Below are 15,077 nucleotides of genomic sequence, written 5' to 3' on the forward strand. Positions count from 1 at the left end.
ATGATTGTGCTGAAGAATCAGAAATGTTCAAGATTACAGTGCCATGAAATTTAATTAGTTTGATATACTTAGGCTAAAACTAAACAATTTTGTAAAACAACAGCTGATTTTGAGTCAGTCAATGGCACACTTGTCGATGTTGAGTGATATTTGACTATTTACTTTTATTTTTCTTGTAATTATAATAATTATTTATATTATATATAATTACATAAAATATATTAATGTATATAATTGTAACTATATATTATATATTATAAATGTAATCATATATACACCAATCATGCATAACATTATGAACACTGAAAGGTGAAGTGAATGATACTGATTATCTCTTCATCACAGCACCTGTTGGTGGGATATGTTTAGGCAAGTGAACATTTTGTCCTCAAAGTTGATGTGTTAGAAGCAGGAAGCATAAGGATTTGAGCGAGTTTGACAAGGGCCAAATTGTGGTGGCTAGACCACTGGGTCAGAGCATCTCCTAAACTGCAGCTCTTGTGGGGTGTTCCCGGTCTTCAGTGGTCAGTATCTATCAAAAGTGGTCCAAGGAAGGTACAGTCATGAACCGGCGACAGGGTCATGGGAGGCCAAGGCTTATTGATGCACGTAGGGAGTGAAGGATGGCCCATGCGGTCCGATCAAACAGATTAGCTTCTTGAGCAATTTGAGCTACAGCAGCTTATGTTAGTTTTGATAGAAAGGTGTCAGAATATACAGTGCATCAGTTTGTTTTTGCTGCTTCTAACACATCAACTTTGATGACAAAATGTTAAATTGCTGCCTAATATATCCCTCCCACATTATTCACTTCACCTGTCAGTGGTCATAATGTTATATATATATATATATATATATATATATATATATATATATATATATATATATATATATATATATATATATATATATATATATATATATATATAATTATTATTTGCATTTTTGTGTTTTTGCCTTTGTGCTACCAGAGCACAACCTACCACTGCTTTGCATAAATAAATGCTAACTTTTTAAATAAATTAGCATTTTTGCAGGAATTAAGTAAAAAGAGAGGCAATTTTCTGGCTATTTCTTTTTAATAGCTTTTAATAAACACACAAACACAAGCTTTGATAAGAGAAGCGAGTCAGAGGCACAGAGTTGGGTTCTCATGAATGAACATCAGAGTCTTCATCAGAGCTCACACTCCTTCAGACAACTTAAAGTACAGGTGTTTTTTTCCGTCATGTTTTAGTCTCACAATGTCAAGTAACAGTTGCAGTCTAAAATGTGTTAATGTTGGGAAATGAGCACATGCAACGTTCTAGTGCTGGTCCCATGTCAGAACAGACCACATATTGATTACATATTGATATTTTTTAGGAGATTATCAATCACTACATACAGAAATCCTTTTACACACAAGAAACAGTTGTATTGCTGCTAAAATAAATGATTCTGCTGCAGCATAAAGCTTGTTTGTTCAGTCACAGATCAGACATCCATCAGATAAACACTATTCACCACAGCCATGAAACAGGCAACATGTTCCGTTCATCATAACAAAACATCATTTATTGTTTTTGGTGTTGCAGAAGAAGCAATCTAATACATGGTCCTCAGAATAGGGCCTTTAATTGTAAGTAATGAGTCTTTTAATACAACCACATGCTAATACAGTACGTTGAGAATTACTGTGAGTAGAAACAAAGCATCTCCAGATGGTAGACATTTGCAGCATGTTATATTTCAAGTATTGAAAGTGTTTCCAATGCATGCAGGTGTTACGATGTGTCCACCAGAGTGTTATCAGTGGTCAGTTCATAACACGTTTTTACCACTTCGATGCTTTTAAATGTTCTGAATCGATTACGTAATATACAAGAGGACTGTGAGCTGTCATTCTGATGCTTGGAAAAAACTACCATTACTTCATGTTCCTTTATTTTATGCTCATCTGGTTTGAATATGAAAGGCGTTTAATCACGCATGCCCCGATTGTGATAACAGATAACGTGATCAAACCCTTCAAACATTATATATCTGAACTGGATTCAGATTTGAATGCAACATATAAGCAACATTTATTAAACTATTTAAACGAAGCACTGCCTTTCTCAAATCCTGCTGCTAATACTGCTCTTAAAAGTAACTAAATCCAACTAAAATAATCAGTTTTACTACAATTCCTCCATCACAGTCTCCCAAAACTTAACTAATAACCCAGTGTTATTCAGAACACATTTTGTTTGTTTTATTATAAAATGAACCTTTTCGGTGAGTACTGTATGTACAGCATTGTGTTATAGGCACAAGCACAATATATTCAATGGCATTCTGATTTTGACTTTCAGTCATGTTATGTCCTTCTAAATAATGGCTAAATGGCTATTAGTTAAAGGAATGGTAAATACATAGCACCATTTTTTTGTTGGAAATCAAAGAAAAAATATATATAAAAAAGCTTTCACTGTCGATCCATGGCATTTTAAGTTACTTCATCTATGAATTCTCAATGCAGCCTCATTGAAAACGCTTCTTTTCACTGTCCCTATAATTTAATACATGCACTTTGGTTAATATACATCAAAAACCTTTTTATAAGTATTTTTTGGCCGTATAAGGAAAGAAAAAACATGACACAAACACACATTATGGCTAATGATACACGGTTCTGCGACAAACACACACTCTAGGCACTTAATTAGCTAAAAGAAAAGCTCTTCGGAGGTTCTTTGTCAACAGAGCAAACATAAAATACTATGTACATATATGTAAAAAGTGTTATAAATAGGTTTTAAACCATAGATACTATATACATCTTCAAATGATGACAGTATTGAATATGTCTTTTCGGGGGGGCAGAGACTGATTTTGACTGACCCCCTCCCCCCAGGGTAAAGATACTGCGTGATTTCACTTCTCTGTAGATGCAGTGTGGTACTTTGGCTTCAAAGCTGTATTTCCAGGTGGCGGCCACAAGAGGGTGGTGCCACCTCACTCTCGTTTTCTCAAGATGACGTAGATTAACCCGCTTATGAATGCCAGAGGGAAGGCTACCCAGGCCAAGATGTATGAGAAGCCATAGGACTCTGTCTCAGCGACCCACATGTGGTTCATTACCGTATAGATGATAGCTCCGCTCATAACGAAAAGACCTGGGGAAGGAGGGAGACAAGAAAAATAAGCTTTCTAGAAATGAAACAAAAATGACTGATGCTTAGAAACCATGTTTTTCCGGATTCTTTGATGAATAGAAAGTAAAAAATAAAAATAAAAAAACATTTACTTTTACTGTCACATTTTATCAATTTAATGCATCTTTCATAAATAAATGTATTAATACATACAAATAAAATAAAAGCATGAATTACAGCACGACGCTTCAATTTAACTGGTCAAAAAGTGAGATGCAAGTAGCATAACATTTACTATTTGACAACTTGTTACTATAGAAATGTTAAAAGACTAACAGTAATATCCAAGGATGTTTTCAGCATATTAGGCATAAGATGATCGTGCATATTGTGAATTAATTTTTCAGCTGTATTTCTAAAACCCTGTTGTAATTGAGAATGCTGTCTTTGTATACTTGTGCCAACAAAGAAACTCGCGTAATATTGACTAAGTAACAGTCACTAACGAATGCAGTTTTTGGCCTAGTCTTGACAGTCAAGTCTACATGAGAGGGAGGAAATATGACAATGCACTTTCAGCACGTCCTCTTATGTCAGGCGGACCGCGGACCACCTTCAGAGTGCCAGTCTTGACATTTCATCCTGTGGCAGCGGCTGTGTATCCTGTGCCAACTCAGTGGGCACCTGTAACTGTCTGGCTTTGTGCTGTTTACACCCTCGGCTCACATCTGACATTTAACTTTCAATTAGTGTCCATCCTCTCGGATCAGTCACAGATATGAACTCTAAAAGCCCTCAGTATGTACTGAAAGATAAAGCATTCATCTCGCCCACAGAATTGTTCATTATCCAGGACCAGTGATGATTTCTAATAACATTCTATCTTCATTACACCTCAAAAACCAGAGAATTTAATTAAACATTTCTAACGAGAGCTATCGCTTTAGCTGCAGTTTATGATTGTAAAATGCGTATTTCCGTATCTCATCTGTTACACATATTGTTTACCATAAATGTTTTGCTGCCTATTTATAACTCTGTGTGTGGCATTATTTAATCTCAAGAAATAAATCAAATGATCTGCAGGAAGTTTGCCTGTAACCGCGGCTGAGCGCATTAAAGGGTTTCCTGTGCTGTCTGTGGCTTAATGAGAGTTGACAGGACTCATTAGACTAACAAGACTGAGGCCAAAGGTCTTTTCATCTAGCCGAATGAAAGCAGATACACCTCCATAGGAACAGAGGAGATCAGTCGATGTCCCATAGATAATCTTTTATTAATAAAGGCTAATTAATCTCAGATCACCTGAGCCAACTATACCTCAAACGCATATGCAAATATAAATTCTCCTTCGTGTCTACCGAGTGAGCTTTGGGTCTATTAACACTGCATGAGTGTGTCAGCATGTGCATAAGAATCTGCAAACAACCAAGCTGATCCATTGCGCCATGTTCACATGAAGTCACGGTACTCACTAGCAAGGATCTGGAACGCTCCGGTGAGGAAAAAGCGTCCGCCCTTCTGAAGCGTAAAGAGCTGGCAGAAGAACAGGAAGAGAGACAGGAAGCTGAAGATGATTGACAGGATCATGAGGGCTTGGACTGCCTGGATCCAAACTGAAAGACAGAAAGCATTTCAAAACATTAGTGCATTTACTCCTCAAAGCACTTAAGGCAGATTGAGCTTTGTAGAAATAAAAACTTCTGCCCTTGAGAAGGAGACGGTCATTTAAAATGTACACGAACGGGCATTAACCAAGTCGTTATTTCTTTTCTCATCTGCTATTCTCGATCGATCACAGCAGATGTAACTCTAGGTGCACTTTTACAGTGGCGTGCAACAAGACGCATGTATTATTGATAATGACAGGGATGAGTCTGCAAAAAAAACACACCAAATACCAGTTCATAATGAATTCTTGTTGTTGCCAATATGACATTTAAGTTTTGATGGTTGTTTCATGGGTATAAAGTGCATTGGAGAATCCAGGAACCAATGCATTGTGCACTAACATAATGGGGTTATGTTCCTAAAAGCTCTTAGTAGGTTACCAGCACCTGATATTGATTCTCTCTTGATGTCCCATGCAAGGCCAAAACGCAGCAGCTTACAAGAAGCTCCATTAACTCTTTATAACCTACATTTGATGACTTTAAAAGCCTCCTGTGTGTCACTTTTATCCTGCATTAGAGCCATTCCACACATTTGTGGACAGCAGAAAGTTAAATGTTTAGCATTAGTATTTTCTGAATTGCAGGAAACGTATCACTTGTTCTGCACATACACTACATATCAAAGGATTTTAGAGAAGATATTTTTTCTTTTAGGCCCTGTTTACACCTATGAAGATGCGTTTTGGTCCATCGGATCACAAGTGGACGAGAGACCTGTTGACACCTGTTGTTTTGATCCATCTCTTCTGTCTAATGCAATCGCTTCTGTTCTCGTTTCATTGAGTGGAGGGTAAATGTATGTGGGATTTTTTTTTTCTTCAGATCTTTCTACATAATGGACAAATTCAACAGAGATGGCAACAAAGAGGAAATAATACATTTTGTAAATCTTGATCAATTTAAAGCTGCAGTACATACGTTTTTCCTTTTTGTCGATTGCAGTTATTTGGCGGAATTATCGTTTTATGATTTTTATTTTTTATGTGTGGCTGTCATTCATTCACTGCACTTTGGAATCAAATATTCTACAACTTGGAAGTAAAACCAAAATAAGAATTTTCACCAGAAAATATCATCTGAACAAGTAACGTTTTCGTTCTGACCAATCGAGTAAATTGCGCTACCAACGGTGATTAAATCTAACAATTGCTTAGCACATTTTAGATCAAACAGTGCAAATCATTATTATACTTAAATTGTTATACTTCATATCATTTGTTAATGTTAACAACAGGAGCATTGCGTGCCTGTGTTTAGTGTGTATTAGCACTATTTCGACTTCTACAGTCCAACTTTTTTCTTTTGACTACGTGTGAATCTCCAGTTGTCACTGATGATTGTCATTTGGACCTTTCTGGATTCAAAGAAAGGTCCAATCACATGGCATCCTATATCCCATCCTCACATGGGATATAGCCCACTAGCTGGACTCCTTTTTGTATACAGATGTGACATAATTTCTGCTGAAAGCTACCAGTACCACTCAAATTATAACATTATTACAAGCTTACCATTGTGAATCGGGCTTATGTAAGGAGATGGGACACTGGCTGGTTATGTACTTGCTCAAAATATTATTTTAACATTTTTTAATCATTTTTTTTTTAAATCAATTTTAACCCCAAAAAAGTTACAGACTGCAGCTATAATTTGTCCTTGCTGAATGAAAGTATTTCTTTCTTATTTTTAAAAAACTAAACATAAAATCTTACTGGCCCAAAACTTTTAAACGGTTATGTAGATTAATTTGCAAAACAAAAGCTTTGGACATTGTTCTTCATTGAATAGCGTGCTGAGGGACTGGTTTGTGTGAGTTTGAGATTGATGAAGAATGCTGTGGCAGATGTTTTAGTTTAATGGTTTTAGTTTTCTGGCTTTGGAATGTCCCATTATGTACAAATGTTTCTGTTTTAGCATTGTTATCCTCAGTCCAGTAAAGGGAGAGTTCACCTACAATGCAAAATCTGCCATTATATACTCAAACCTGCGTGACTGTCTGTCTTCTGCTAAACAAGAAGATATTTTGAAGAAAGCAGTACAGTTCTTTGTATTATTAAAAATCTCTTTAGCTGTCGTTTTGAGGAATCAAACATGGCTATTCCATGGTATTTCTGCGATAAACAACTTTTGGAACAACAGTATACAGATTAAAAAAAACTGAAGCATTTAAAAAAAATATCTTTTGTGTTCCACCGAAGAAAGTCAAGGTTTGGAATGATATATGACTTTGTTTTTTGTGTGACTATATTTAAGCAGTTATTTTAAACATATGAGACCTGATTTCCCTGATTAAGAAGCATAGCTGATCTCTTTCTATCTAAGTCTCACCCTTTTCCGTGCCCAAGCAGTAATAAGTGGAATGCATGGGTTGTCCAGCATGTCTATTTCTTATCCAGGGGTCATTCCTGTAGCATCATGTTTCCACCTCTCTCTCTCGCTCTCGCTCTCCTCTCATGTTCGGCTGTGTCTGCCTCTCCCCTTATAGCCACTAGAACTGTCAAGCCCCTAAAGCAGAGCGGTCTACTTCAGATTCAAACAAATACTACAGCCTCTAGAACAGCCAGATCCTAATGCAACATAAGACCCTCAGACTCAAAACTTACCACAATATCACATTGATTGCACCCAGGAAAAGAATGCAGAGAAAACTTGATCAAATACTGGACATTCTCAATATCATAAACAAGATCAACATTTGCACTTTTGTGGGAAATTGGCAATATGAATGCAGCTGCTAGAATTTTGGAGCATTCATATTGCAATGATCTCATTAACAGCTAAATCGTAAAGCTCAGGCAGACATGGATAACCCTAAAAGGACAAGAAAATGTTTTGAGCTTGTGATATCTCAGAATGGAAACAATTGTGGAAATGGCATTTGTTCTGCTTAGAACATCTCATCAGAGGTCATACGGGGAGACTATTCTAGTATGCATCCATAAATAATACAAGGTTCTGCTGTATGTTTGCGTATGGAGGCTACCGCACCCCACATTAAAAATGATACAATAAATCTCTCAATTATCTCTCAACAATGGAGTAAAAATAGAAGCACATCCCCTCGTACCGTCAGTTTACTCACTGTAACTAAGTTTGTCCTCAGTTTATCTATCTCCACATGAAGTAAACATTTGGAGTTTCCTGAAAAAGGTGCGGTTGTATGTATTTTGAGCTTGACAACACCCTATGTATTTCTGTCAGCAGGCAGAATGGTTTTGGAAAGCGGAGGCCTAGGGCTGGACGATATGGCCAAAATTTATATCACGATATATTTCTTAATTTTGGTCGATACGATATAATTTCGATATCGATATGAACTATATAAAAGCTTTAGAAAAACTACCAAGAACTGCCACAAAGGATTTCTGTACCTACAAACTTCTGACAAATTAATTTGCCAAGTCTATGAAACCTCCTCCTATAAAACTATATAATATTTTAGAAATAAAAACGATACAAATAAATTAATGTTCACCTTTTATTTGTATTTAGCCTTTATACAAACAAGAGATGCGATATCACCGTCAAATAAACAAGACTCTCACTTCGCAGACGCAGTTTATTGAGCATTTTCTTTTAAGTTTTAAATTTCAGTGAAGAACGATTCATAGCGCTATATTCTCCTTTTATGCAAAACTATAGACCTTTATCTACTGATGCACAAAAAAATAAATAAAATAAGACTCAATTCAGTGGCCTATTTGTGCTCTGTTTGAGATGAGTGCACGCTGCTTTTTGCAAGGCTTTAAACACGAGCAAATGATACATTTTCGTGAAGCCATGTCTGACCGTCTTTCACAAGCTTTGAAAGGTAATTTAAACGAGAATGAACGCATTGGTGTTAATACATGACATTGTGTGCAAATGTGGAAAGTATTAAAACAAATGTGCCACTTGCCTCTTACATAAATAGTCTACATGGATTATTTGTAACGCTTGGCATCGTATTGTTAGACATTAGATTGATGCATCTATGTCGACCCCTAGTCGGCACCTCTCCGGCACAAGTTTAATATCAGCCCCATTCGCACGGGATTCGTATTATCTGGGGACCTCTGGTGATTTGTAATAATTGCAGAGAATGTCTGTGATCTTAATCCCGTGCGAATCGGCCATGTCTGTAATTTGTAAAGTAAAAATTCCCCCGCAAATTAGCCTACCTACCATATTTCGCCGAACACCGAGGTCCTGTGATAACATTAGTCCTGTGCGAATCGACATCTCTGTAATTTGGTCAGGATTAGGAGGATTGTATATACTTTTTGCAAGCTTTTTTTCTCCCTGTGAGCATTTCTATCTTTATCTTTCACGAAGAATAAAGTCTGCATTTATAATGCGCACCGTTAATTCCCGTGCAGCCGCGCCCACACGGATTATACTTTCACTTTAGAATGAGTGTCAATTTGAGGGTAATCTGATTGAATGGTGTGTTTAATATTAACATCAATACTGTTCTGAATGAAAAACAGAACAGAACAGTATAGTACAATGACAATCTTGTGAAATAGGCGCTTTTACATTTAGTTTTGAAACTGAATCTTCCGCCGTAGGCTATATTGTCAGCTTCCTACTCGTGATAAATGAAATCTGATTCCTGCCGCTGGTCTGAGCTCAGTTCATGGCGTCTGTTCGCTAACTGAACGAAATTATATTTATTTATTAGGCTACTGTAAAATAATCAAAACGATATCGATGCCTGTTTATGATTTCATACAGCTATCTATAACGAACATCATATCCGGGAGAAGTCAGTAAATTTGAGTAAAATCACAGGCTTTGCTTATCCCGTGCGAATGCGCCACGCAAAACTCAGATGTGGAGGAGTCATTTCTAAATCACAGAGGTCCCTAGATAATACTCTAATCCCGTGCGAATAGTGCTTTAGATAGACGAACCACTTCCACGCCACTAAAGAAAGTTAGTCTTTCTTCTCTTATCAACTATTTATTTCTCCTTACTTGTGGAAGCTCGTTCAGTCACATTTGTGTTGCGGTCAGGGAAACTCTCTTTGTAGCTAAAACGTGCCGCGTTGGATCTATCAGCCTACTACTGCTGAGCACTGGCTGCGTGTCCGTGCTGTAGGCCTACGTCATCACGCAAGAAGCCAATCGTGTTCTGCTCTTTCTGATGGCATGCGCCCTGAACGTCAGTCATATCGAAATATCGGAAATGTGTTTAAAAATCATATCACCGTTATTGAAAAAAATTATATCGCGATATATATTGATATTGAATTATTGTCCAGCCCTACGGAGGCCTTGTGTTTGCATTTAGATGGGTACGTATGGTCCTGGGTGTGAAGAATAAGGCTTAACAGATGATAAATACGCTCCGGGGAAACATAACACAGGGTTGCGAGTATGTGCGCTAATACTAGACTGCCATAACCCCGGTTTGGGCCATGAAACTGCTCTCTATATCAGGATGATGAATAGGATTTCACGCATGCTTTAGCTGCCAGTGTTGAGTGGCTTCACCATGCCAGCTGTTCCGCATCACTCCCGGTGTAAAATACACCATTCAGGTAATCTCAGGATGGTTTCCCACTTGGTTTGACTGCTTGTTTTGAACCCAGGTTTCAATTTAACCCCCTTGATTTAACCCTGACCTTGGAGGGATCATTTTGCATTATACGTTTAGTACTGAAGCACTATGTTTTGTGTTTTATCCAATGTAAATAATAAGAGGAACATTTTTCATTTTGATCCACCACCAACATCTTATACAGTATACAGAATGCCTATTGTATTTGAATGCGAGCATTTATTCAAAGAAATGGAGGTATGAAAAATGCACGCATTAGAAATCATGGACCGTGCTGTTATGTTAGGTAATTTTTTTCTAATGCAACTTTTAATATTAAAGATGTTTTTTACCATTTTTATTTTAAACGTTTTAGAGGAATAAATCCTGGAAAAAAACTATAAAAAAAATAAAGAATCCATGAAAAAGACAGATCATTTACTGGCAGTCAAGGATATTATATTTTATGGACATTTCCATAAATCCTAAAACGCAATGCAATGATGTTCAAAATTCAAAATACAGGTACAACACCTGTAAAAATTAATACAGAAAATTCCGTCAGATTAAAACAGAACATTGTGCCCTATTTTTCTGGATTTTTAAAAAATGTGTACCTAAAACCTTTATTAATATAAATATTACAGTGACATACACTACTGATTGTCTCATGACACACAAGAAAGCATTTATTTGATCAAAAACATATGAAAGATAAAAAATATGATTTGCTGATCAATAAACATTTATGTTGAAAACGGTTAGCTGCTTTATTTTTTTTTGAAACTGATACTTCAGGATTCTTTGATGAGTAAAAAAATATCAAAAGAAGAAATGCTGTTATACCTTTTGTAACAATGTTAAAGTCTTTAATGTTACTGATGATCAATTCCATGCAGTACTGTATGTGAAGGTTCACATTTTACTGCAGTTGTGGAAGTTAAGTCATCTAATTAAAAGACATTGCTAGTCATTCACCAAACAAAAACCTAAGACCCTCTTTACAGCCTAGATGACTGTCAAAACCCGCCTTGAGAAGTAACGGCAAAGTGCAAACTTTTAAAGAAAAACTGCATTTTTTTCACCACCGTAGCAACGGCACGTGAGCGAGCGCATGCATGAGAGCAGGACAGAAAAGCCCTTCAGTGTGTGCCACCCCCGCACCACGCCCTAAACAAAACAGCACATTATAGGTGCTACGCCAACTGACTGGGAGCTATGAAATAACACAGCAAAGCATTCTGGTCCCGCCTCATTACCAAAGTGCACAGAGAGGCGTTTCCCGCTCTAGAGCTATGACATCATCTCTCCCTCCAAGAACAGCCAATAGTGTAACTGAACTGACTGAGAAAGTACAGTACTGAAAAATCAGCATTTTTTAATTATTATTTACAAAGTATTATATTTTCTATACATGTTTCATTACAAGATGAACTCATAATTGACCACTTTAGTTTGTATTTTAACTTTAATTTGGTGAAAACTTTCTCTCTCTTTCAAACAGCCTTCATTCTTTTATTGTTAACAACCCCATCACTGGCCTTTTGATTCGTGGGTGTGACTCAAATCGCATGATGTTTGGCCTATGGCAATTTGATGCTACGCATGACACACGGATCAGTCTAAATCTATGCTGCTTCAAATGCTCTACCTCTGCCCCACCCCAAAAGTACGCAAACCTCTTTGCAACCCAGCACTCTCCACTCCCAAACAAGGGGCCCGAGCGCAGCACCGCCAACCAGACTATTTATACAGTCTGCATGAACTGATGTTTAAGAAGGGTCTGTTGTGGGATGAAACTGCAGGAGTGCATTCTCACCCCTAGATGGCAGTACAGCGGTGTGAGACCGAGTGGGCACACCCACCACAAAGTGTGGTAAACAGGCAAAGGGGCTTTGACAGGATCAAGCCCTCTTTCAATAACCTGCTATGTGTAACATACGGAGGGTGTCTCTTTAACCCTTTACAGAGAAGCAGACCTTTCCCTAGCTTGAAATTCATATTATTGCACCTTTATATGTTTGGTTTCAGCATACATTCGTTCTTAAATATAACAATTTAGCAGGATCCTACCTCCAGTGTCAGCAGGGTCACATTTGTTGCCGCCGTTGATTGATGTGCAGTTTGTCCAGAGGTCTGCACTGCTGTTGGGGTTAACAACCCATGCCTGTTAGAGAATGCAAGAATACTTATTAGCAGGGATTAAGCATCTATGATGTTCTCTTTACAGCTGCTTTTAGCCTGTGATTGGCAGTTCGACTTTAGTAACTAATCCAGATAGATAGATAGATAGATAGATAGATAGATAGATAGATAGATAGACAGATAGACAGACAGACAGACAGACAGACTGACTGCATAATAGTTACTTACACTGACTATAGTGGACACGAAGAGCAGAACCAGTGCTGCCACATGCAAGACGACGATTCCCAGTAAGAGGAGCAACATGATGTTTCCTTAGGGTTCTGTACAAACATCAAATCATTTTATTAATAAAGTACAGCAATGACCAGAGTTATAATACATCCCTTTAACATTTTTTTTTTTTTTTGCTATTGGATTTAGGTTATTATTATGAATAAATGTGTGTGTGTGTGTGTGTGTTTGTGTGTGTGTGTGTGTGTGTGTGTGTGTGTGTGTGTGTGTGTGTGTGTGTGTGTGTGTATGTATGTATGTATGTATGTATGTATATATATATATATATATATATATATATATATATATATATATATATATATATATATATATATATATATATATATATATATATATATATAATATTCGTTTTTATTAACAAATAATATTTAACCAATGCGTCAAAAACGTTTCTGATTTATTAAAACTTTGGGTAACACTTTATTTTAAGGTGACGTAGTTACACGTTACTGGACTACATGTATTAAAGTAAGAACAGTACTTCAAATGATGCATAATTACAAGTAACTAACCCTAAACCAACCCCTAACCCTAACCGTTACTCTGTAGCCTACTTAATTCATATTACTCGGTATAAGTACAATTTAACGACGTCACCTTAAAATTAAGTGTAACCACATTTTCTACAGCCTATCAATGAACAAAAATTCCGTTTGTAGCCCGAAAATTACAGTTACAACGAATCTGACAAGTGCAAAAGAGCGACTCTAAGTAATAAAGCAATCACAGACACGTGTGTCCCCTCTACAAAGTTAGATACCAGCGTATGAACAGCCAGATCAGCAAAGTTTTTTTTGTTTGTTTTTTTTAGAATTAGGCTACTGTCTTGTGATCAGCTCCGGTGTTTTTAATATTCATAAACAGGCAACGTACTTTTGTTTTGCAATATAAATCCAACTTACTGCGAGCAAAGCGAAAGTAAGTCCACAAAAAATTGATGAAAACGCCGAAAAGCAGCCCCGCCACTCGTTTCAAAAGTACTGCGTATTTCCAAAGTCCAGATCCCTGCGACTAGCTTACTATTCCGAATGGAGCAGCAGCTTTAAAGAGTCTCATTATGGAAGTACAACGCCCTTTTTTATGCATGGCTACGTCAGGGCGCGCCCCATAACAGCTCAAACACATCCACAGCACACACTGCGTAAGAGCGAAGGAAAACCACCGGGCTCTTAGTCATACACACTCAACGAGCGTGTGTTTGGTTCTCATGGATACCAACGTGGAATGAAAAAAAAAAATACAGTTGTGCTGATAGTTTTGTGAGATGCTCTTCTGGGAGAGCAGTGGTGGGAAACTAGGTCTATTTAAAAAAATACATTCTTTTTAAGATATCTTTTCTATGCGTTTCAAATGATTGCATAAAGACAGAACATTCTAACCTTTTAGCATAACTATCACTTTAAACTGGAATAATGTCTTTATCCGTACAGTCATGTTTAAACTGATCATAAAATATTACTGCAGTTTGACTTTGTACTTTAGATTGTTTCCAAGGCAATAGAGCAGGTGGTAATAAAGGGACAGTAATCTGCTGTTTGTACTGTATATATTTTCAGAAGTGGCTATTCAAAGAAACTACCAAAACTTGTTTGGGGGGCTTTTTTCTTGGCTCATTTGGAAGGTGCAGGATGTTCTTTTTTCTTCGGTTGTTATGGGAATGAGCAATACAAACTTGTTAAATGGTTACTCTCGGTTCTCCCTGATACCGTCTGTATGAAAATGAGTATGGCTATTAGCTGGCCTTTTTGGGAGGCCTCAAGGAATGTGCAGAATTCCTCTACAAGAGATTCCCCTCCCTTCCTCTCTCCCTCTCATCAGTCATCAAATAGGAAGTCAATAAAAAGAGGGAGGGGAGAGAGACCGAAAGAGTGTTGTGTTCTACCTGATATGAGAGTGCATAGTGTTCATTATCAGGGAATAACAATGGACAACTGAGAATTATTTAAACTTTATTTATTTTATTTTATTTATTTTTGGGGGGCTGGTTGAATGACAATAACATAAGAGTCAGGTTTAAAAGACTACATGATTTGCGGCTCGTACTTCACAGTCTTATCAGGGGTCAATTGTGTTGTCTGAGGCTTTTCGTGGTGTTGATTACTTTCATATGGCATCACTACAGTACCTCTGCTGGTTTACATTGTATTTAACTAGAGTTTACATGCTATTTTATTAGTAGTAGACATGCTGTGCGAGACATTTTGTATACCTGAGGTTTTTATCAACCCATACAGATACATAACAAAAAAGACATGACCCAGGCAGATGTTGTTTGTTCGGTAATTTCAGGCCTTGGAATATGTGGATGGGAACTGATCTGATC

The 15,077-nt window shown here is 37.1% G+C and overlaps 1 protein-coding gene across 1 annotated transcript; it reads right to left on the bottom strand.

Annotated features, from left to right (window-relative positions):
- Positions 1–1,535: 1,535 nt before the first annotated feature.
- On the bottom strand, positions 1,536–13,819 carry pmp22b (peripheral myelin protein 22b). Its single transcript, XM_067429698.1, has 5 exons — positions 13,657–13,819; positions 12,689–12,783; positions 12,389–12,482; positions 4,595–4,735; positions 1,536–3,140 (listed from the first exon to the last, which is right to left on the bottom strand). Exons 2-5 carry the CDS (start codon positions 12,764–12,766, stop codon positions 2,980–2,982), a joined length of 474 nt encoding a protein of 157 aa, XP_067285799.1. The 5' UTR covers positions 12,767–12,783; positions 13,657–13,819; the 3' UTR covers positions 1,536–2,979.
- Positions 13,820–15,077: the final 1,258 nt, after the last annotated feature.

This window comes from Pseudorasbora parva, chromosome 21 (genome assembly GCF_024679245.1).
Source record: "Pseudorasbora parva isolate DD20220531a chromosome 21, ASM2467924v1, whole genome shotgun sequence".
In the NCBI taxonomy this organism is placed as follows: domain Eukaryota; kingdom Metazoa; phylum Chordata; class Actinopteri; order Cypriniformes; family Gobionidae; genus Pseudorasbora; species Pseudorasbora parva.

Coding starts and splice junctions, on each gene's coding strand:
- pmp22b (XM_067429698.1), bottom strand. CDS start 12,766: ATGTTGCTCCTCTTACTGGGAATCGTCGTCTTGCATGTGGCAGCACTG. Junction 12,483..12,688: donor TCGTGTCCACTATAGTCAGT/GTAAGTAACTAT, acceptor ATTCTCTAACAG/GCATGGGTTGTTAACCCCAA. Junction 3,141..4,594: donor AGCGTTCCAGATCCTTGCTA/GTGAGTACCGTG, acceptor CTCCTTCCCCAG/GTCTTTTCGTTATGAGCGGA.